The sequence below is a fragment of the Pseudophryne corroboree genome, chromosome 6, assembly GCF_028390025.1.
Source record: "Pseudophryne corroboree isolate aPseCor3 chromosome 6, aPseCor3.hap2, whole genome shotgun sequence".
Classification (NCBI taxonomy): domain Eukaryota; kingdom Metazoa; phylum Chordata; class Amphibia; order Anura; family Myobatrachidae; genus Pseudophryne; species Pseudophryne corroboree.
The window spans coordinates 110,284,161-110,308,738 of record NC_086449.1 but is presented as its reverse complement, the minus strand read 5'-3'; the positions used below and the strand labels follow the sequence as shown (position 1 = coordinate 110,308,738).

At 47.3% G+C, this 24,578-nt stretch overlaps 1 protein-coding gene across 6 annotated transcripts in view; it reads left to right on the top strand.

The window, feature by feature from the left end:
* WIZ (WIZ zinc finger) overlaps positions 1-24,578 on the top strand; it is a 122,872-nt gene that overhangs the window by 76,402 nt on the left and 21,892 nt on the right. For 3 of the 6 annotated variants that reach the window (XM_063931660.1, XM_063931657.1, XM_063931656.1), the window contains exons 4-8: positions 9,296-10,827; positions 13,176-13,409; positions 19,473-19,601; positions 22,593-22,856; positions 23,212-23,991. In XM_063931660.1, the coding sequence (XP_063787730.1) occupies positions 9,296-10,827; positions 13,176-13,409; positions 19,473-19,601; positions 22,593-22,856; positions 23,212-23,991 (2,939 nt within the window). Of the gene's footprint in view, positions 1-9,018; positions 9,175-9,295; positions 10,828-13,175; positions 13,410-19,472; positions 19,602-22,592; positions 22,857-23,211; positions 23,992-24,578 lie in introns of those variants that run through there. The other 3 variants (XM_063931661.1, XM_063931659.1, XM_063931658.1) reach the window with 3 other exon arrangements.

The following is a 24,578-nucleotide window of genomic DNA, read 5'->3' as shown; positions in this document are numbered from 1 at the left end:
ACGCTCGTCCGGGCACAGTACCTAACTGAGGCTTGGAGGAGGGTCATAGGGGGAGGAGCCAGTGCACACCACCTGATCGGAAAGCTTTACTTTTTGTGCCCTGTCTCCTGCGGAGCCGCTATTCCCCATGGTCCTTTCAGGAACCCCAGCATCCACTACGGACTCCGAGAAATAGAATTATCGGTAAGTAAATTCTTATTTTTACCTATTTTTACGGCAGTGATTAGCAAAACACTGCCGACTTTTTTTACAATCAATCTCGGCCGGATCTGTGTGATCCGTGCTGGGGTTTTTTTTTTTTTTAAATTAAACACTGTAAAATCATTAAAAAAAATGCGTGGGGTCCCCCCTCCTAAGCATAACCAGCCTCGGGCTCTTTGAGCCGATCCTGGTTGCAAAAATATGGGGGGAAAAATGACAGGGGTTCCCCCATATTTAAGCAACCAGCATCGGGCTCTGCGCCTGGTCCTGGTCCCAAAAATACGGGGGACAAAAAGAGTAGGGGTCCCCCGTATTTTTAAAACCAGCACCGGGCTCCACTAGCTGGACAGATAATGCCACAGCCGGGGGTCACTTTTATATAGTGCCCTGCGGCCGTGGCATCAAAAATCCAACTAGTCACCCCTGGCCGGGGTACCCTGGGGGAGTGGGGACCCCTTCAATCAAGGGGTCCCCCCCCCCCCCAGCCACCCAAGGGCCAGGGGTGAAGCCCGAGGCTGTCCCCCCCCCCATCCAATGGGCTGCGGATGGGGAGGCTGATAGCCTTTGTTGTAAAAGAAAATATATTGTTTTTAGTAGCAGTACTACAAGTCCCAGCAAGCCTCCCCCGCATGCTGGTACTTGGAGAACCACAAGTACCAGCATGCGACGGAAAAACTGGCCCGCTGGTACCTGTAGTACTACTACTAAAAAAATACCCAAAAAAAGACAAGACACACACACCGTGAAAGTATAATTTTATTACATACATACACACATACATACATACTTACCTTAAGTTCCCACGCAGGTCGGTCCTCTTCTCCAGTAGAATCCAAGGGGTACCTGTTGAAGAAATTATACTCACGAGATCCAGGGGTCCAGGCTCCTCGGGAAATCCAGGGGTAATCCACGTACTTGCATAAAATAAGAAAACGGAAAGCCGAGCCACGAACTGAAAGGGGCCCCATGTTTTCACATGGGACTCCTTTCCACGAATGCCAGAAACCCACTCTGACTGATGTCTAAGTGGGTTTCTTCAGCCAATCAGGGAGTGCCACGTTGTAGCACTCTCCTGATCGGCTGTGTGCTCCTGTACTGAGTGACAGGCAGCACACGGCAGTGTTACAATGTAGCGCCTATGCGCTACATTGTAACCAATGATGGGAACTTTCTGCCCTGCGGTTGACCTAAAGTGACGTCACCGCTGAGCAGAAAGTTCCCAGCATTGGTTACAATGTAGCGCATAGGCGCTACATTGTAACACTGCCGTGTGCCGCCTGTCATACAGTACAGGAGCACACAGCCGATCAGGAGAGTGCTACAACGTGGCACTCCCTGATTGGCTGAAGAAACCCACTTAGACATCAGTCAGAGTGGGTTTCTGGCATTCGTGGAAAGGAGTCCCATGTGAAAACATGGGGCCCCTTTCAGTTCGTGGCTCGGCTTTCCGTTTTCTTATTTTATGCAAGTACGTGGATTACCCCTGGATTTCCCGAGGAGCCTGGACCCCTGGATCTCGTGAGTATAATTTCTTCAACAGGTACCCCTTGGATTCTACTGGAGAAGAGGACCGACCTGCGTGGGAACTTAAGGTAAGTATGTATGTATGTGTGTATGTATGTAATAAAATTATACTTTCACGGTGTGTGTCTCTTGTCTTTTTTTGGGTATTTTTTTAGTAGTAGTACTACAGGTACCAGCGGGCCCGTTTTTCCGTCGCATGCTGGTACTTGTGGTTCTCCAAGTACCAGCATGCGGGGGAGGCTTGCTGGGCCTTGTAGTACTGCTACTAAAAACAATATCTTTTCTTTTACAACAAAGGCTATCAGCCTCCCCATCCGCAGCCCATTGGATGGGGGGGGGGACAGCCTCGGGCTTCACCCCTGGCCCTTGGGTGGCTGGGGGGGGGGGACCCCTTGATTGAAGGGGTCCCCACTCCCCCAGGGTACCCCGGCCAGGAGTGACTAGTTGGATTTTTGATGCCACGGCCGCAGGGCACTATATAAAAGTGACCCCCGGCTGTGGCATTATCTGTCCAGCTAGTGGAGCCCGGTGCTGGTTTTAAAAATACGGGGGACCCCTACTCTTTTTGTCCCCCGTATTTTTGGAACCAGGACCAGGCGCAGAGCCCGATGCTGGTTGCTTAAATATGGGGGAACCCCTGTCTATTTTTTCCCCATATTTCTGCAACCAGGATCGGCTCAAAGAGCCCGAGGCTGGTTATGCTTAGGAGGGGGGACCCCACGCAATTTTTTTAAATAAAATAACAACTTTCCCACCCCTTCCCACTGATATACATGCACGGATCTCATGGATCCCTGCATGCCTATCTAATCACGGGGGGGAAAAAAAGGTCTGTTTTTTTTTAGCACTTTTTTACGAGTTGTAATTTTTCACGGCAGTGTTTGTTCTTTTTTTGCTTTGCACTTCTTAGTAAATGACCGAGATTCATACTTAAACAGCCGCGTTTTGACCGATGGTGTATTCATTCGTAATTTTTTACCTGAACTTGCAAAAAATTACGAATGCCCTCATCACTGCCGTGATTAGTGCTTAGTAAATTACCGAGATGACACTTTGATGAAAAAACGGCATCTCGGTCAAAATCGGGAGCTTAGTAAATTTCCCCCTTTGTCTTTCCCTTCCAACTACTGGCGGCGAGAGGGGGGAACCCCTAGGAGTTGTGAAGGTTGCCCACTAAGGTTACTCAGGAACGAGTAACTATCCTCTATTCTACCAGTATCAAAAATCTGTGATTTTCCTGCTGAGCGAGATCATCCAATCACAGATATTGGTAGCATAGCAGTGGGATTATTTTAGGCGACTTTTTGGTCACAAGATTGGAGAATCTGAGCTACTCAGGAGAGGAGTAATTGCAGCGCAGGAGAATGCACAGGTTGGATGAGAAGAGTGGACTATCCCAAAATACCCTAGTGGAATTGGGAGACAGCATAATGGAGCAAGAGCTTATTCTTATTATCTGGATGTGGCATGATGAGAGGGCACCACTGGCCGTGGTACCTAGAGCACTGGGTAACCAGCTGCTGTACCCAGATTAGAATCCATACAGTTAGATTGAGGACAGTGATGGACCTTTACAGATTTTAGAAATGACTTGCAAACTCCATGAGTTTTCTAAGCAGGAGTGGGCCAGATACCTAGTGCCTACTTTGCATGGAAAGGCACTGGAGGCATACCAAGGAGTGGCCACTGAGGACTGTAGAAATTGCAATTAAATCATAAGGACCATCCTAAAGCAATACTTTATACTAGTGAGTCCTACAGGAAAAAGTTCCGGGACTTGTCAGGTGCCCTACTAGCAACCATGAGCGGTTCAACACCCAGCTGAGGCAGTATGTGGTGAAGGGATCTGGTGCCACCACATGGGAAGCACTGATTGACTTGATGTGTCAGTTGCACTTCTATCACAGCTGCGCCCCAGAGGTGAAGGAGTGGGTGCTAGACCGGGAACCATCCAGTTTGAAGATGGCGGCCCAGCTGGCTGACGAGTTTGTGGTAATTCGGTCACAAGGGCAAACGTGCCTGACCAGCAGCTAACCTCAAAGGACTGTACAAACAGGTGGACACTCATCACCCCATACCCCCCCCCCCCCCCCCCCCATCCTGCATAAAACAACAACATTCAAGGGTATTTATGGCCAGGAATCACTCCATCCTGTCCATGCAAGTAATCAAAGAGATGACTGAGCCTCGACTGGTGGTGACTCACCAAGAATTTGTTTAGAGCATTTTCTTTGAAATGCACTGCAGGCGATATTCTTTTATTGTGGAACTGTCTAAGAAGGTGTTTATGAAAGACAGTTATATGCTAAATCAGACTTTCTAGTAAACTGATTTGGGTGGTATACTAAAGTATGGTAAAGATATATATATATATATATATGTTTATTTATATTTTGTGAGATAGTTGGCTGATTAGTATACACGTCTTAGAGGTTGGGAGCAGGACTGCAGCCTGTTGTGTTGTGTAATCTTGCTATAAAACAAGGCCCTGCATACCCAAAATGTGTGTGTTCTTTGAACATCAAGAAGTATATATATCGGTCACATCTTGTATGCTGTGAGTTGTCCCAAGTACTTGTTGCAATAAACATCTTGCCTTAAGATGTTTGCATCTGCTGTATTCTGTGACTAGACATACTGGGGTATATGCAATAGCGGGCGAAATCGCGGCAATTATCGCCGTTTTTTCAATTCGACCAAATTCGCCAGGTGAATTCCGGAAGGTGGCTTCCGGAATTCACCATATGCAATGAAAAACGGATTCGCCAGAGTCGCGGGCGAAAATCGGCCGATTTTGCGGATTTTACCGCGATTTTAAAAAACGGGAAAAAACGGGGAAAAACCCGAAAAAAAAATGGCGTGGGGTCCCCCCTCCAAAGCATAACCAGCCTCGGGCTCATCGAGCTGGTCCTGGTTCTAAAAATGCAGGGGAAAAATCGGGCAGGGATCCCCCGTATTTTTAAAACCAGCACCGGGCTCTGCGCCTGATGCTGGTGCCAAAAATACGGGGGACAAAACGAGTAGGGGTCCCCCGTATTTTTAACACCAGCATCGGGCTCCACTAGCTGGACAGATAATGCCACAGCCGGGGGTCACTTTTATACAGTGCCCTGCGGCCGTGGCATCAAATATCCAACTAGTCACCCCTGGCCGGGGTACCCTGGGGGAATGGGGACCCCTTCAATCAAGGGGTCCCCCCCCCCCAGCCACCCAAGGGCCAGGGGTGAAGCCCGAGGCTGTCCCCCCCCATCCAATGGGCTGCGGATGGGGGGGCTGATAGCCTTTGTGTTCAAAAAAAAAGATATTGTTTTTTCCATTAGTACTACAAGTCCCAGCAAGCCTCCCCTGCAAGCTGGTACTTGGAGAACCACAAGTACCAGCATGCGGGAGAAAAACGGGCCCGCTGGTACCTGTAGTACTACTGGGAAAAAAATACCCAAATAAAAACAGGACACACACACCGTCGACAGTAAAACTTTATTTCATACGTCGACACACACATACTTACCTATGTTCACACGCCGACATCGGTCCTCTTCTCCATGTAGAATCCACGGATACCTGAAAAGAAAAGATCAATTATACTCACCTCAACAGGCTCCAGAGATAAATCCACGGACTTGGCAAAAAAAGAAAGCGCATTTACCCGCACCAAAAACGGACTGAAAGGTGTCCCATGCTGACACATGGGACACCTATCCACGATTAAGATCTGTCAGTGACAGTTGTCACTGACAGGTCTCTAAGCCAATCAGGAAGCGCAACTTCGTTGCGCTAACCTGATTGGCTGATCGCTGTGACAGCGCATCGCACAGCTCCCTCCATTATATTCAATGGTGGGAACTTAGCGGCTAGCGGTGGGGTCACCCGCCGGTCACCGCTGACCGGCGGGTGACCTCACCGCTAGCCGCTAAGTTCCCACCATTGAATATAATGGAGGGAGCTGTGCGATGCGCTGTCACAGCGATCAGCCAATCAGGTTAGCGCAACGAAGTTGCGCTTCCTGATTGGCTTAGAGACCTGTCAGTGACAACTGTCACTGACAGATCTTAATCGTGGATAGGTGTCCCATGTGTCAGCATGGGACACCTTTCAGTCCGTTTTTGGTGCGGGTAAATGCGCTTTCTTTTTTTGCCAAGTCCGTGGATTTATCTCTGGAGCCTGTTGAGGTGAGTATAATTGATCTTTTATTTTCAGGTACCCCGGGATTCTACATGGAGAAGAGGACCGATGTCGGCGTGTGAACATAGGTAAGTATGTGTGTGTCGGCAGTGTGTAATAAAGTTTTACTGTCGACGGTGTCTGTGTCCTGTTTTTATTTGGGTATTTTTTTTCCATTAGAACTACAGGTACCAGCGGGCCCGTTTTTCTCCCGCATGCTGGTACTTGTGGTTCTCCAAGTACCAGCTTGCAGGGGAGGCTTGCTGGGACTTGTAGTACTAATGGAAAAAACAATATCTTTTTTTTTGAACACAAAGGCTATCAGCCCCCCCATCCGCAGCCCATTGGATGGGGGGGGACAGCCTCGGGCTTCACCCCTGGCCCTTGGGTGGCTGGGGGGGGGGACCCCTTGATTGAAGGGGTCCCCATTCCCCCAGGGTTCCCCGGCCAGGGGTGACTAGTTGGATATTTGATGCCACGGCCGCAGGGCACTGTATAAAAGTGACCCCCGGCTGTGGCATTATCTGTCCAGCTAGTGGAGCCCGATGCTGGTGTTAAAAATACGGGGGACCCCTACTCGTTTTGTCCCCCGTATTTTTGGCACCAGCATCAGGCGCAGAGCCCGGTGCTGGTTTTAAAAATACGGGGGATCCCCTGTCAATTTTTTCCCCGCATTTTTAGAACCAGGACCAGCTCAATGAGCCCGAGGCTGGTTATGCTTTGGAGGGGGGACCCCACGCCATTTTTTTCCCGGATTTTACCGTTCCAGCAATAAAAAAAAAAAAAAAAAAAAAATATTATTTTAAAAAATATATAAATAATATTTGTGCCTCCCCCAAAAAAAAAAAAAAAACCTAATCCCTTCTAATATAAATAGATCTGCTATTCCTAAAAAAAAAAACACAAAAAAAAACATGTTTAAAATTTTTTTATTTGTTTTCACCCTCCAAAGTGTGGCGGAGTGAAAATCGCGAATTTGCTGTCTAAAAGCACTGCAGGCGAATTTCCAAACTTGAATTGAATATGCTGGAGGCGAATTGCAGCATCTGTACCATTGCAGAAAAGGCGAATTCGGAAAAAGGCGAATTGAGAAAAGGCGAATTTTGACGGGCCGTTTTTTTGCGAAAAATGACTGCACTGCATAGGCGAATTGATTTTTGGAGGCGAAAACGGCCCGGAATTCGCCTATTTTGCCAATTCGCCCGCTATTGCATATACCCCATATAGTGGCAGATGCTCAATTAGCTTAGTGATATCATTCAGGTGCTTGAAAGGGAGGGGTATTTCTAAGCAAGAAAAAAAAGGCATTTTGTTTCTCTCAGCACCCTGAATGATAACAGTAACCAGGGTGCCACACCCTGCACCAAGATATAGCGCTAGGGACCCCAAATATACAGAGAGGCCTTGACGCGGCTTTGGGGCTTATTCATACATTTGCGCAAATATATGTAACCGAGAGCTCTGAAATCTAATATTGTGTGGGATTTAAATCTGGTTACTGTTATAATTCAGGGTGCTGGGGGAAACAAAATGCCTTTTTTTCTTACGTATTCTGTGACTACTCTGTTCTCCACCTATTCTGGATTGAGCCCAGTCTCCAAGCTGAAACCCTTTGCCCGCTTCCCTAGAGGTTGGTTTAGAGTACGGAGCCAGTGGGAATTAGCTGACATTACCCGGGAAATATTGCAGCAGCACCCACACATACCAGGAAGCAGGGGGTTGTGGGTGCCAGTGGTAGGAGCCTGGGAGAAGTGGTTCCAGGTGCCAGAGTAGGAGCCTTGGTGGAACAAGAGGTTACAGATGCTGGGGAAGGAGCCTGGTGGTGGCAGTGAGTTATCTGTCCACTACGCAGTGGGAGGAGTCAGTAACAGGTGGTTACTGATGGTGAAAGGGAATCCCTAGGAATGGTGAAGTAAGCCCACTTAGGTTACTCATGGACAAGTAACCAACCTCTATTTTATCAGTGCCAAAGTCTGTGATAGCCTGGCAGAGCGAGGTCATCTGGCCATAAAAAATTTGTCCAAATTGGCTTAACACATCACACAAGAAAAAATGGGAAAAATGTAGGCGCATTTAATATTATAGTTTCCATATATAACATGATCAATGGAATATGAATGTATAATAAGGTGTAAATACATGGGAAATATGAAACTACTAGCAGATCAGAGTGCAAGTGGTTACAGTAGTCTTGCGGCTTACAATTACTGATGCTGGGTTACTTTTAAGAAGGGGTTGTAAACTTGTGAAAGTGACTTCTTCCTAAACACAAGTCCTCAGGGCTCTATTTGCAAGAGCTAAATAACGAAATCACTTCTGATATTTCTCTGTAATGGTGCCCATACACTTGTGCGATTGACAGCAATGCAATATCGCGCTGCAATTTGCCCGGCAGGCAAGGCTGCGATAAATCGCATCTGAAGTGCTTTTTTTTTTTTTGCATTCGATGTGCATGCGATTAATCGCATGCCCCTTACGACCTGAAATCGGGTGATCGCATGCTGCCCAAAGCACACCACATTTATCTGTCAGATCACTCTTTTCCTGTATCCTCAGCAAAATGGGTGGAGGGGGTGTCCAGGAAGTGAGCTCAAAACAACACAGATCGCACATCGCAGTGCGATAAATCGCATGTGCTTAAAAACCACATGCGATGCGATAAATATTAAGTGCAGCAGATAATATTTTGAGATGCGAGATTCGACCAGCGTGCCCCCGCATCGCATCGGGGGACACATGCAATTGACATGCGATAGATTACACTGATGCAATCGCATGATTGAACCCGATATTGCCCTAGTGTATGGGCACCACAATAGTGGATCATCCAGCCACAATATCATTGCAGGTATTCACACATTCTCAGCAGTTTGCAAGCATACTACTGTACTTAAGACATTAGTTATTTCAACTGCAGTTTCCCCCTTCTTCACTGCAGGTTCCTCTATACCCCACTTGTGTGCATGCAGTCTCTTGTTCCCAGTACTGCCCTCTACTCCCTGACTCCTGTGTCCCAATTACCCCCTACCTGTAAAAAACTGTCATTAACTGCTTCGCTCCCTAATCTCAACTGCTCCTAATCCTCAACAGTCGGCCTTCCCGTATCAGTACATTGCTAGTTGATGTAGAGGCTTGCACCTCTCACTGCCAGCGCTGCAATGGGGAAGGGGAGTTGCATATTAGTATGCAACTATTAGTATATTAGTATTAGAACATTAGTATGCTCACAGTAGTACAGATTTATGTTGCGGGAGTCAGTGATATTGATACATGATCAGGGGGCTTGAGGTATGCAGGATCAGGGTCCACTGCCAGCTGGGAGTTGTTAGGCTAGTAGTGTATTGTCCCCAGACTTCATCTCACCTTTATTTTTAACCTTGGACTTATTTTACCTTTCTAATTTTTACAGCTCAGAACAAGACCATCTTTCTTCTAAATTCACTCTTCCGCCTCCTAACCATCAGACCTTGCACCACATTGGGTCACACCAGCCTAGCACACATGCCACATCCTGGGGATTCTCTGCTGCAGACACTCATGAAGATGTTGAAAGGCAATCTGATGCAATGGCTTCAGAGGAGCAGTACTTGCATGATAGAAGGATAGATTGGTCTTCAGGCTTGGAGGATGTAGAAGGTCATTCACAGTTAATCATGGGAAGGTCTGACCCACCACCCATAACAATGCCAGCGTTCAGAAGAGCCCTACAATTAGGAACTGCTCATGAGGCCTGGCAAGGGGGAAACTACTCTGAAGAAGATGCACATGTAGAGGTGGAAGAAGAGGAGGAGGAAGAAGAGGGTTCTGTCTACACTTGCATTGAGTGCAGCATTTACTTCAAGAAAAAAGCCCACCTGTTGGAGCACATGTTCCAGCACTCGCAGGAAGGAGAGGGCGAGGGGGTGCAGACAGGTGAAGATCCTCACACCTGTGGAGAGTGTGGGAAGGTGTTTGGAGATGGGGAGAGTCTGGAATCTCACCGCCAACTTCATCAGGAGTCCAGACAGAAAATAATAGAGGAAATTAGCAAATTAGAGAGCTTGACAGATGAGGGACGAGATGCCCGATTGCAGTGCCCCAAATGCCTCTTTGGTACAAACTCTTCCAAAGTTTTTGTTCAGCATGCAAAGACTCATGTGAAAAAAGTTGGTGGGGAAACTCGAGGAACCCCAACATCTTTCAGAGTGTCCTCTGAAATACCGGATGGAGGGGAAACTTCAGAACCAGCAAATGAAGAGATATGGAAAAGTCCGGAAGCAGAAGCTACATTTGAACAGGGGTGGAAAGCTGAATTGCCCCAGCCTGTAGTTCAGGGTCCTAGTAAGGCAAAGAAGAAGACTCCAACTAGAGAAGACTCTGAAAGTTCTCTGCATGATAAGCAGCTTAATGCGGGAGAAATGCATAAGCAAAAAAAGGCATTCCAATTGCCAGAGGCCGCTGTAAAGCTGAAAAGTAAATTTAAAGAGGCTCTGAAAGCTTGTGGGGGAGGTGAGGAAGACCAGCGACGACAACTGAGAGAGAAGGTTGCTGTTGTTCTTCTACAAAATATTAGCTCCAAGAAAAGGAGCATTAAGGGCCCTAAGACTTGGGGTTATGGGAAAAGGCTTTCTGCAAATAACAAGAACCTGGTTTCACGCAGCTCCCTTAATCACCATCTAGGCAGAGATGAATGGGCAGATGATGGGGAAGATGATGTACCCTTAGATGTCCTATTAATGGATCCCAAATATGCAAGCCAGCTGGAAGCCCTTGGGCTAAGGAGTGAGGAACGGGAGTGTCCATATTGTCCTGATCGCTTCCACAATGGGATAGGTCTTGCCAATCACGTCAGGGGACACCTAAACCGAGTTGGAGTCAGCTATAATGTACGGCACTTCATATCAGCGGAAGAAGTGAAGGCCATCGAACAGAATTACTCCTTCCAGAAGAAGCGCAAGAAAGGTGAGAGAGGAGCTATTGTCTTGTTTGTCTGACTAGTGAGAGTGAGTTATAGCTGTTGTACACCAGGAATGATAGACTCTTCCTGCTGCAATTAACTTTGATATAATTGATATAATTTAGACCCTTAGCCCTGTAAATTTTAAAATGTCAGTAACATCAAACAGTATATATATATATTTTTTTTAAATCACGTTGTTAAAGAAAACATAGGGCTGGATCTATTAATTTTGCAGTTCGTTTCTAGAAATCTATCTTTGATCTCGTTGTAAAGGATTAATAAAATATGTAAACGAACACTTTATTGCTTGTATATTATTGAGCTTAATACATCTCAGTATGTAAACAAAGGCCTTGGGCATGGCCTTTGTGTTCAATTTCACAAAAATGTTTACATTATAATATTTAATATAATTTATTCCCCGATCTCTATTTTGTCTGCCGGGCTAAACATACATTTAGCTTGATAGTTTGCAAGTGTTTATACAAGACCAGATCTAGCTTTGTAGATCTAAAGGAGGATTTTGTTGAAGATGTTTGATGTTATTGGGCCTTTTAAAATTATTTCTGTGATCACACTCTAGGTTACATTTTCTGCTGTTTAATTTGCTCTATTTTATGTTATGTTAAATCTATTTAGCCAGCTGAGGTAGCATTTTACTGAGACATGTCATGTTTATTGCAGATTGCTGATGATTGTATTGTCATGTAATAATTTTTGCATGTGAGTAATGTGAATTAAATTTAATAGCACAGAATATGTAGTCCAGGCTACATAAAGAAAGATACCAGAACAGCTGTGCAGTTAGTATACCCCAGTGTTTCCCAATCTCGGTTTTCAAGGCACACTGACAGTCTCTATTTTAATGGTTGTGCACAGATGGGTCAATCAAAATAACGGAGATGCTAATTAAATCACTTGTGCTCATGTATGGCTATCCTTAAAACCTGGACTGTTATACCCCTTCCAGACCGCAAATGGCGGCTCGCACCCGGGAGCCGTACACGGTGCTTCCGGGGTGCAACCCATCTCAGGCCCCTTTCACACTGGCATATTGCCGGGTTGGTGACATCACCGGTGACGCACACTGATGGCGGCGCTTGGAAATCAGATGATCTCCAAGCGCCGCCCGTCCATACAGTATAAACGGGAAATGGGTTGCATCGAGCCGGCAACTCGTTCACACCGCACGATGACCAGGGTTGAAACCGTGTCACTACCAGGGTTGAAATACCGGGGCGCTCGGCCCGGGATATTTCCCTTGGGCCCTTTTAGATCACACAGCAACCCGGGTCATTCGCGCTCATGTGCAATAACCCGGGTTACAAGCTGGCGGTCTGTAAGGGGTATTAGTGTGCCTTGGGTGCCGAGTTTGGGAAACACTGATTTAGGCTGTATACCAGGCATTCCCAACCGCGGTCCTCAAGGCACACCAACAGTGCAGGTTTTAGTGATATCCAGGCTTCAGCACAGATGGTTAAATCAAAATAACTGAGGTACTAATTAAGTCACCTGTGTTAAAGCCTGGATATCACTAAAACCAGGACTGTTAGTGTGCCTTGAGAACCGTGGTTGGGTAACACTACTGTATAGTGAGCAGATGTGTAGCATAGGGGGCCAGGATAGCTAGGTTGTATAGTAATAAGCGGCTGGGGTATATGGTCAGAGTTTGGTGGCCACCAGACATGGCTTCAGTGGTCTACTTAATATTCCCAGAAGCTGGCATTAAGGTCAAGCTGATTAGCGTAGAGGAGAAGTAGACTATAGCAGAAGGAGTTGTAGAGCAGGCATGGGCAACCTGTGACTCTCCAGCGGTTGTAAAACTGCACATAACAGCATGCCTTTCCTTGGAACACTTAGCCACAAAACTGTGGCAGGGCATGCTAGGACTTGTAGTATCACAACAACTGGAGAACTACAGGTTGGTTAGACCTGCTATAGAGTATAGGGCAGTGGTGGATTCTGGAGGTGAGGGGGGAACCTGATTAGTTAGGTCAACTGGACACAAATGGTAGCAGTGGGACAGATGAACCACCCGGCCTCAGTGAGGCAGTAGTAGGTCTGGTCTGAGGAGACAACAGCCTTGCATACAATGTTAGTGGAGCCCAGGCTGTATTGTTTGTAGGGCATTGGTGACTATACCATTGCTGAGTAGCACAGTGCACATTAACTGGAGGTAGATGGGTTTAGCAGAGCAGGAGGAAGGTGACCCAGGATTTGTACTGGAGGCCGGGTGAGAAACACTGAATAGCACAGGAGGAAGGCGAGATAAGGTTTAGTACCAGAGGAGGCCGGGTGAGCAACATTAACTAGCACAGGACACCAGGTGATCTCGTCTCCCCCTCTGCAGTGGCGAACTTTGACCCCAGTACCTTCAGCCTGATGCGGTGTGAGTTCTGTGGTGCTGGTTTCGACACTCGTGCTGGCCTCTCCAGTCACGCCCGTGCCCACCTGCGAGACTTTGGTATCACCAACTGGGAGCTCACAGTGTCTCCCATCCATGTCCTTGCTCGTCTGCTAGCCCGCTCACCCGGTCGTCCACTGCCCCCTTTTCCAACTTGGCACCAGGACACTGACACAGACGGTAAGAAGCCTTTTGTGCCTGTTTATGCCATCACTGATGACATCACATTGCATCATCACCAGCCTGCAATCAATCCCAAGTGTGTATCCTGGCTTTATCCCTTCCCTCCCCTGCTCTAACAGCCTTATTTTCCACTCCAGCCCTTTCAGCATCTCTCTTCCTTCTACCCTTGTTGTAAGCAACTTTCAATAGCAGTGATGATGTCACAAGTAGTTATGCTTCACGTGACATCATCACATGGCCGTCCTCCTGTTCTAACACTGGCGTATGGAGATGTAAATTGCCATAGACACGAAATTCATTTTATTTCTGTTTCAAAAGTCTTGTCTCTGTTCACATTTTTTAATAGAAGTAAAAACCTTAAATAAAAGTCTAGTTACCGTATATACTCGAGTATAAGTCGACCCGAATATAAGCCGAGGCACCTAATTTTACCACAAAAACCGGGGAAAACTCATTGACTCGAGTATAAGCCTAGGGTGGGAAATGCAGCTCTAGCCGTACACAGCCCTCAGTGCCAGATATGCCCTCATACTGCCAGATATGCCCCACAGTGCCAGATATGCCCTCATGCTGCCAGATATGCCCCACAGTGCCAGATATGCCCTCATGCTGCCAGATATGCCCCACTGTGCCAGACATGCCCCACTGTGCCAGACATGCCCCACTGTGCCAGACATGCCCCACTGTGCCAGACATGCCCCACTGTGCCAGACGTGCCCTCATGCTGCCAGACGTGCCCTCATGCTGCCAGATGTGCCCTCATGCTGCCAGATGTGCCCTCATGCTGCCAGATATGCCCCACTGTGCCAGATGTGCCCTCATGCTGCCAGATATGCCCCAGTGCCAGATGTGCCCTCATGCTGCCAGATGTGCCCTCATGCTGCCAGATGTGCCCTCATGCTGCCAGATGTGCCCTCATGCTGCCAGATGTGCCCTCATGCTGCCAGATGTGCCCTCATGCTGCCAGATGTGCCCCACTGTGCCAGATGTGCCCTCATGCTGCCAGATATGCCCCACTGTGCCAGATGTGCCCTCATGCTGCCAGATATGCCCCACTGTGCCAGATGTGCCCTCACGCTGCCAGATATGCCCCACAGTGCCAGGAAGGGTACTTACCCTCCATCGCTCCCGCGTTGTCTTCTGAAGGAGGGACACGGAGGGCACAGTGCGCGGCTCTCCTGTGTCCCTCCTGCGTCTCCGGCGGCGTGTGTGTATTAAATGAAGTGCCGGTTCGTGAGCCAATCAGAGCTCACGAACGGGCAGTTCATTTAACACACACACGCCGACGCAGGAGGGACACAGGAGAGCCGCGCGCTGTGCCCTCCGTGTCCCTCCTTCCACTGACTCGGGTATAAGCCGAGGGGGCTTTTTCAGCACAAAAAAACGTGCTGAAAAAGTCGGCTTATACTCGAGTATATACGGTAGTTTATTTTTCTTTTTTATGAATTAACGGAGAATGCCACACTTTCAGGGAAATTCATCCCGGACAGCTCTGCTAACAGTCACTTCTCTGTAGTTAAGGAGTCTATTTACTAAGCCTTGGAGAGAGATAAAGTGCCAACCAGACAGCTCCTGTCATTTTTCAAACACAACCTGTAACATGAAGCTGGTTGCTACTTTAGCACTGTCCACTTTCTCTATCTTAGTGTAAAAGTCTATCGATGGTACACCCTGTCTCCAATACAGGGCAACTGGGTTTACAGTTATCCTGTTGTCACACCAGGAGTATTCCATGCCCATGGGGTTGAGATTCTCAGGAGCTGCAAATTTCTGAATATGGAAACCCAGCAGTTCTGACAGTCTTTGGGGGCTGTCTGTGGTAAAACTTGGCTGGACTTGGCAATGATTCTTTAAACACAGCGGGCCAAGAGGTTGGTGTTCAGGTGCAATCTAATACTTAACAATGTTCCTTAAAGAACCAAGGTCAAAGGGTGTCGTGTTTCCTTGGCTGGATCCTGTCATTCAGGTTTGCCCACAAGTTGACCACATTGCGTATTTTTAAATAATTGTGGTTTTTCTCCTGTATTTAGAGTTAGCGGAATCTCCCCTATCTGCTCACATTTGCACCGGTACTACCGTGTTTCCCCGAAAATAAGACCTAGCCATAAAATAAGCCCTAGCATGATTTTTTTCAGGATGCTCTTAATATAAGCCTTACCCCCAAAATAAGCGCCAGTTAAGAAAGTCAGCCAGACGGACGCATTTAGAACGTCCGTTGCAACACACGAATGACATACTGAATTATAAAATAATATATAATGAAATCTAAATAAATCATATTATTGACATTAATACTTTAAATAAATGATAATATAAATTATAATTGAAATAAATGATACTATAAATTATAATTAAGTATTTGTACAGACACAATGCACGAATAACGTGCGCACTTGATAACTACTGTTGTAACGGACGTACTTAATGCGCTTGTGTGACAAGATGAGTGCAAAAAGAAAGCTATTCCGTCGAGCACAAAAAAAAAAAATCCCTGAAAAGCCCTGATCCTTTTTTTTTTTTTTTTTTTTGGAGCAAAAATTAATATTAAACCCGGTCTTCTTTTCGGGGGAAACGCGGTATACTTGGCGCAAGAGCTTTGTGTGATTTAGACGGATCTCGTCACTGCCCATAATTCCTTCTACATACCCTCTGAGCACTTGAGTGAACACCCGCTTACAAACTTGCAGCTGCAAGTGGAGATGCGACTTACAGCCATAAGTGACATTGCCCCCATAGTCTCACGTTTGCGTACATTTGGATGCATGCGCAGCACATAATGGGGGTAATTCCAAGTTGATCGCAGCAGGAATTCTGTTAGCAACTGGGCAAAACCATGTGCACTGCAGGGGAGGCAGATAAAACATGTGCAGAGAGAGATAGATTTGGGTGTGGTGTGTTCAATCTAATTTGCAGTGTAACAATAAAGCAGCCAGTATTTACCCTGCACAGAAACAAAATAATCCACCCAAATCTAACTCTCTCTGCAAATGTTATATCTGCCACACCTGCAGTGCACATGGTTTTGCCCAACTGCTAAAAAATTTCCTGCTGCGATCAACTTGGAATTACCCCCAATGTGACAAGATACATCTGCAAAATGGACTCTCACCCAGCTCTTTATCAGGCCGTCCATGTTTAGATCAGATGCCTGGCTTGTGGTCTTTAGTGGACGGCATTTCCCTTCCGTTCCAATGTCCATTTTGTTTGTCCCCACATGTCCCAGTTTTATGTCAATTTGGATAAAAACATCCATCTAAGCAAAGTCCGCCTGTGCCTTGATAGTTCTAAAGTCCTAATAACAAAACAAATATTCAGATTCTAGCTATTGTTCCATCACGCATACCCCTTTCACACATGCAACTATGTCCCGGGTTTTTACACGTGAACGCGCATCAACCCGGGATTTCTGCATGTGTGAAAGGATACAACCCCATACTAACGGTGGGTACACACTGTGCGATACGCTTCATGAGCAATTTCGCAGTGTGTTCACTTCCCTCCCAGGGTGCTCGACATTGTGCACAAACGTTATCGCTCAGTGATGTCCTACCGCAGCAGTTTTGGGCGACATAGCCAAAGCTGACCTGCATGTACGGCCGACAGAGAGGGTCATTAACGACACCCGGAAACGTGAATTGCCTGTTTGTGGCATACACAGTGTGATATTTTAGTCAAAATCGCTCAGTAGGGGAAAATTTGCGATATTGACTAAAATAGCAAACAGCGTGTATGCACCTTAAGTCTTAAGGCGAGTGCACACTGAAAGATATATCTGCAGACAGATCGAGCAGTGTTTTGAGCATACACACTGCCCGATCCGTCGGGGACTGACGTCATGAACTGGGCGGGCGTGTACACACACTTGCCCAGTTCAGCTGTCAATCGCCGCCGCAGCATGTGTACGGGCGGTCGGCCGCCCACCCGTACATACACAGCGACGCGCCAATATATCGGTAGATATATTGGCCGTCGGCTGTGCTGCGGGGCCGACGTGATACATCTGTGAACGACGGAGTTCACAGACGTATCGGCCCGGCCGTACACACTGGCCGACGGACCCGCGATGTATTGGCCGTTCAAGAGAACGGACGATATATCGGCCAGTGTGTACGGGCCTTTTAAGTACTCGATCCTGTTCGCGACCAGGGTCACATATCTGAGCCCCAGGAATTTGTCAGTTTGCTAGACCAGGCAAAGTCCCGGGTCACATGTCTGAAAGCGGCATAAAGTAATTCTGAACAAGTTCTATCAACCAGCAATTTCCTTGTATATAAAGGGCAAATCAAAGCCTGCACCAAAACAAGGCTGGCAGGCACGGCACTGTGGATTGGCATGGTGATATGCACACCACTGCACCCTGTCATTTACTGGCATAGGAACTGGCAGGTACACTCAAGAAGGGCATGGGGGAGCCAGGTTACTCCCATAGCACTGAGTGTGACTCAATGCTACCAGTGGTCCAGCAGAGACGTGGGGGTAATATTATTGTGTATGGACTCCTCCAGGGCACCAGCCTCCCCAGGAGCACGGCCAGCAGGCAGGCAAGTAGTGTGACATAGATGTATATGTGTATTGTAGCCTCAGCCTGCTGCTGCACTGTGACTGTGTGTATATACTACTGTTCCCGCCTGTGCTACTGCTGCTTCCCTCTCTCTCTGTCACTCAGTCCCCCCGCTGCTGCTGCTGCATCACATTCCATCACCCGCGCGCTCCCCGCTAGTGTCTGATTGGCTGCTCCCTCATTCTCGGCGCCGCCGACGCTCGTCACTCCATTGAGGCGGTCTGGCCTGTGCTCCACTCCCCAGCGTGTGCGCGCTCGTCTCCTCCCCCCCTCTCTATTTTTTCCCCCCCACCATGATGGCGGCGCCCAGCGAGCGGACAAAGGAGGCCGGGCCGTGGCAGCCAGGAAGGAGCGCGGCGCTTCTGGGAGCCATCGGGGCTGGGGAGTTTGGCACACCGGAAAGGAGGGGCCTAGAGGAGGAAGAAGAGAGGGCGGCGGGAAGGAGAGGGCGCCCGTGGCCGCGGGAGGAAGCTGCTGGGCCTGCGAGACGGGCAGAGGAGGAGGCGGAGGCCGGGGCTGCAGCGGGTGAGAGCCCAGAGTGAGTGGAGGCGGAGTGCGCTGCTGTGCCCCATCCTGCTGCTGCTGCTCTCAGCCGTCGCCACACGCCTGTGATATGTTATATGTGACCGCTCCATGCTGCTGCTCTGTACACACGGGGCTTGTACATGTGTTATACATGTGTGCTTACATGTTACACGTGTGATTCATGTGTGTCACTGAGTGACGGGGTTATACAGTAGCCCTGCCCCAGCTATGTGTGTGTGACACATGGGCACTGGCTGCATGTGATGTAGGTGTGGGGACTCTGCTCATGTGGATGTCTGCTACTGACATCACATGTGTTACTCTGTAGCTGCAGGCAGGGGTGACATGTTTGCAGCTTAATGTTAATGCGTCTGTGACCCCAGCGCTCGGTAGATTTATTTAAAGGCCTGAATGCTAAAGTTTGTGAGCAACTGGTTGGCGGAGGGGCCCGGGCATAGCCGCTGCAGCGTGTTGCACGCCCTTCACTTGTGCATTTTGTTTTTAAAGAACTTTAGCTCCGTATATTGTGTCCCGTGTGAATGTAGTTGTTTTGTAACTCTGTCTCTGCATACAGCAGGCATGTAGGTATAGAAATGTGATAACTCCTGACTGTATAGGATTAGTACAAACGCTAAATGACGGTATGGGGGTTGTTAGGGGTGCGGGTTTTGGCGCCGCTTGCATATTCACATCCACTTTATATATGAGGTGCCCCTTGTCACTGCTCATCTGCCTCTCCTTTGCATTAGCTGGAAAGCTGCATGCTCTGGGTCAATGGAGTTAATACTTTCTCAGCCACGAGGGTTACACTAAATGGCTCTTCATTCACATTTTTTCATTATCATGTGCGACAAGAATTGTGGGAAGCCAATCGCTAACTACCCTTACCCTATCAGTATTGATTTTTGCCAACAGCCCCTTTATCCCTTATTGGAAACAATCGATGTTGCTGATAATTCTATCTTGTCTCGCAGCTTTAGGGTCAGATGAGGATGATGACACACCATTAGATCTGGGGCGACCGCAAATCTCAAAACCCGAACAGAACCGCTTAGAGAAAATGGCGTCTGATCAGAATGCTAGCAAAGGGGAAGACTCTAAAGGTAGGTGATCTGTGCCTTGTGTATTAGAGTAAGTCAAGATTTAATACAAAAAACAAAATGGTTAACCTTCCTCCCCTTTTCAGTGTCCATTTCCAAGTACAATGCTGTTTAGCAGCTGCTTATCCACCAATGCCATTGACTTCTAGTTTAAAGCATTGACAAGTTTGAAAATACAAATGTAGTAAACCTTTCCAATGCAACTGCCCTATTATCTACATCAGTGGCTCTCAAACTTGGTTCTCGTTTTTCAGATCATGTAGCAGGTGCACAGGTGTGTTTATTACTCACTGATATAATTTAAAAGGATCCACAGGTGGAGCTGATTATTTCACTTGCGATTCTGTGAGGAGACCTGAGGGCTTAGTTTGAGAACCTGTGATCTACATTGATGGCATATCAATATACTGTATAGCCTGTGTACTTTTTTCCAGGTTTGTATGCCTGTAGTATAATGCTTATCCCAAGTGTTAGGGTTTTAGGTCGAAGATTATAGATGGGCTGATGTTCTGCTGGGAGGGAAGCAGGCATAGTTTAGTGTTACAGGTTGCAAAGTGTTAAATAAGTTGAACTACATTGCTCTCTATTGCTCCCTCAGCCATCACAGGGACACAGACAAGCACTTGAATAAAGTATGCTCTTTCCCCAACAGGAAATCACCAGTCTTAAGGGCCCTACACACTGGCCGATGTGTATGACCGATAGATTGTTCATATCTTTCACTGTGTAGGCACAAATGAAGAACGATGCGCGGCCCCCGTGGTCGTTCACCGTTGGTGCCGGCTCGTTTATACCTGCAGGCCAATATGGACAATAGCGTCCATATTAGCATGCAGGACTGTGGGGCCGGGTGACGTCAGGAAGTTCCAGACATTTGTCAGGGCTGTAAGGGCTAAAACACACTAACCGGCTTTTGCCGGCCGGGAAAAAGCCGGACGGCTTTTTCCCGTGCCGGCATTGTAGTTAACAGTGTGAGGGGTAGGGTCCCTTCACACTGCACGGCCCCGGCCCGGCTCGGCTGCCGGGTTGCAGCTGGGTCTCACCACTGGAAGGTCCGGCGGCCGGGCCGTCTTTGCAGCCAGTGAACCGTGTGTGTGAAGGGGAGCTTTCACACACAACGTTTTTTTCGGAAGCCGTATCTGATGCTGCGCATGCGCACAGCATCACACACGGCTCAAAGCCGTCCTGTGTGCGAGACTCTGCCGTTTTTTCCCGGATGGCAAAAAGCCGGACAAACTTTGTCCAGCTTTTTGCCATCCGGCAGAGTCTTTCACACATAATGGCTTTGAGCCGTATGTAATGCTGTGCGCATGCGCAGCTGCAGACACGGCTTGAAAAAAAACGTTGTGTGTGAAAGCTCTCATTCACACACTCGGTTCACTGCCTGCAAAGACGGCATAGCCCTGGCCTGGCAGCCGGACCTTCCACTGGATATTTCCGGCTGCAACCTGGCAGCCGTGCCGTGTGAAAGGACACATTGCACTGCATGTGTCTGCTGCACGTCAGCGTGAAAAAGCCGTCCAGGATTTTGCCAGGCGGCGTGAGCCGGCGTGTGTGTTACAGCCCTTACAGTTCTTATAATGTCTCTGCCATAGTAAGATGGAGATTTGAGATAACTTAACTTACCTTTTGGGTTCTAAAGGGTAGATGTATTAAGCCTGGAGAAGTGCAAAGTGATAGCACACCATCCAATCAGCTCCAATATGTAAATTGACTGGTGCGTTATCACCTTCTACTTGTCACTGCTTTATCACTTATCCAGGCTTAATACATCTGCCCCTAAATTATTTCTACTTCTGCACTTTTGTACGTTTAGGTATGAAACAGTGTTATAGTTTGCAAAGAATGTTATAGGATTACTATGGTAAAACGTCAAATGATTTTACATTTTGATGTTTCATCAAGGTAATTTGTAAGTTATAAGCTATCGGATTCACTGTATGTAGAACACAGCAGTGGGGCAGATTCAATTAGCCACGGGTTCTTTTGTGCCAATGTTTCCTGTGGGTAAAGTGCCCAGAGAGATTCTATTACAGACACACTACCAACCTGCGAGTAGGACCAAGGCCACAGTGAATGCTCGCTTATGCTCACCTTCCCCAGAGGGTGCAAGCAGAAATAAGCATCAGCTGCTGCCTTGGGGCTGCTCGCCGGTCTGTGATTTGTATAGCTTAAAGCATTTTACCTGCGGTAACAGACTGGATGGCCCATTCTGTCAATGCTGCACTGTCAGACGCAAGACCATGACCATTTTCTCACATTGTTTGTGGGTTGCACAACACGCATGGGTCAGCTGATTTGTAGCTTGCGTTTTACTTGTGGTTCACCTGCTCTGCCTAGAAGGATGCTTTAGATATCACAAGGCCGTATCAAGTATCTGCCAGTTGGCCTGAGCACAAGGGTAGTGATCTGTGTGTATATAATTCTTATTCTCATGGGCACGCTTTGTACACATTTATATATGGGGAAAGATTCCGTTAGCTGCGCACGTTTCTGGTTATTACAACTGGTCTTGCACCTCTATGGGGAGCAAAAATAATCTGTTTTTCTACCCTTATATTTTGCTGAGTGTTAGCAAGTCGTAACCTCACAGCTATTTGAATCTGCCTTATAGTTTTAGGTCTTTCTTTGTTTCTTTAACCAGTTTAGACCTAATCTAGGGTTAATATGTTACTTACTGTATACCAAATAGGAAAAAAGTATTAGCTGTTGATTAGGAGCAGCCAGAGATAATGGTGAAAGCTCCATAACAGTGCAGCATCTATGTAATTAAGGATGTTGTCTTGTTTATATTGGTCGTTGATGTTGTGCAGAGTGCACAATACATCAAGGTAACTTGTACATCTTATCTGTACACTTGTTTATTGTAAGAGCTACTTGTATTTTCAGCAATATCCTACTCTATTCCCAATAGCTCAGTCTTCTTGGGCCCGTTTAGTAACTGTATCAGTGCCCGCCAAGTAATTCAGTGTATATGATTGGTACCCCTGCCAGGCCCAGGTCCCATCACGTGTGAGCTGTGTGGAGCATGCTTCGAGACCCGGAAGGGCCTATCCAGCCATGCACGCTCTCACCTGCGCCACCTCGGGGTGCCAGAATCGGAGAGCAGTGGGGCCCCTATTGACCTTCTGAACGAGCTGGCCAAGCAGGGCAAGCTGCCGAAAGACGAGAGTATATTGGGGGCCAAGAAGGTGGTAAACCCCCCGCCAGCATCCCCCAAAGGCCAATGGGGGGACGAGGACGGGCCTCTGAATCTGAGTGAGTGGTGTTGGGATGGCAAGGTCTCTTCATGGGTGATGGGAAGTTAGAGACAGGCATCTCTTGTAATATTCAGCCTGTCTCGTGCCTTTCTTACTCTGCTTTCTTTTTTCCTTGTTTCCTTACACTCCCATCATATTTACCATCCTCTGTCACTTCTTTACAACCTGTCTCTTTCCCTGTTTATTCCCTTCATCCATTACCACCTTATAATTTTCTCATCCTTACTATTTGTATATTTATATGTTTATCATGTTTTCTTCCATTGCATGTCATTGCCTCATTACCTTTCCTTTTGGTGTTTTTGTTTTTTGTTTTGTTTTTTTTGTCCATCCCTCCCTCCCTCCCTTAACAGCTATGGAAGGAGAGCCTAGCAGAGAAAATGACTGCCAGTTTTGTGGTGCTTGGTTCGAGACTCGAAAGGGCTTGTCCAGCCATGCCCGGGCACACTTGCGACATCTAGGTGTAATGGATCCAGATGCAAAAGGTTCCCCAATTGCTGCGCTCAACTCCCTCATCAAAAGCGAAGAGTTCAAAAAGAGGTTGTCTGGACACACTCCAGCAGACACTGAATGTCATGCCAAAGCTTCTGGGGACAGCACCTCGACAAACACTGGCACAGATCGTGGTCAATCAAGCAACAGCACAAAGGTCAAAGAAAGTGGTATATTTACTAAGAAGGTAGAGAGCACAAACAAGGGGAGCAATGATACCTCTGCTAACATATCTGACAGCAGCCCTCACTCCATGCAAGCAGAAAGTGGCCTAAAGTTATCTGACCGCATGGGACCAATAGAGACCTCCACACACTTCAAATCTCCTACTGGGAAAGGAAACGGTACACAAATCAAAATTGTTGAAGCTGGTGCCTCACATCTTCTGTCACCCGAGGTTGGTTCCCACACAAAGATAGTTGATGCTGGCAGTCCCCACATAAAGACTGAGGCTGGACGTGCTCATGGCAAGATGGAACCTAGCACCCAGCCCAAGGCCTCACTAGCCGGTCTCACACACCCCAGACCACTACCTTCTAGGACACCACCGGTGAAGAAGCTGAAGGCCTCTCCTCAAGCCTGTAAATCCAACATGGACTCTTACTGGTCCCAAAAGAATTCCTCCACTCCACTCAATCTGTGTAAGTATTATACATTATAGTTTACGCATGCAGATTGTAGAGAGCAGACGTGTCGCTACCGTTTAGGAGGTTTCAGCTTGATTTATGCTAAGTACCTTGCTTGTGTGTTCATCATTATACTTGCTGATTTTCACAAGTTCTTAAAATAGCAAATGCAGATTTTTAGGTCTGATGATTAACATGTTTTAGGCATGCCATGTAGTGCCACTTACTAATCAAAGTTCTGCGAATGTAGACTGGCACATCAGGTATTTGCTAAACACTGGTGATTTTCCACAAAGTTCATTTGCTCTGCAGTTTTGAACATTCTTTGCAGGATGTCATAATGGAGTTCTACATGATATCTGTGTATCCCTATAATCTGGTAATAGATGAAAGCAAATGACAATCAACCATTTGCTTCTAAACCCTGGTTAACAAAACCTATCGTTCAGACAAATTGGTTTAATCACTGATTTAACCAATTTATATGTTCCACAGCTTTTGTCCATTTTCTGCGGTTTTGGAACAAATGGTCGATTGTATAGAGTATGCCCAGCTTTAGGCTGAATATTGTTTCAGCCTACTAAATGGCTTCCTCTGCGGTA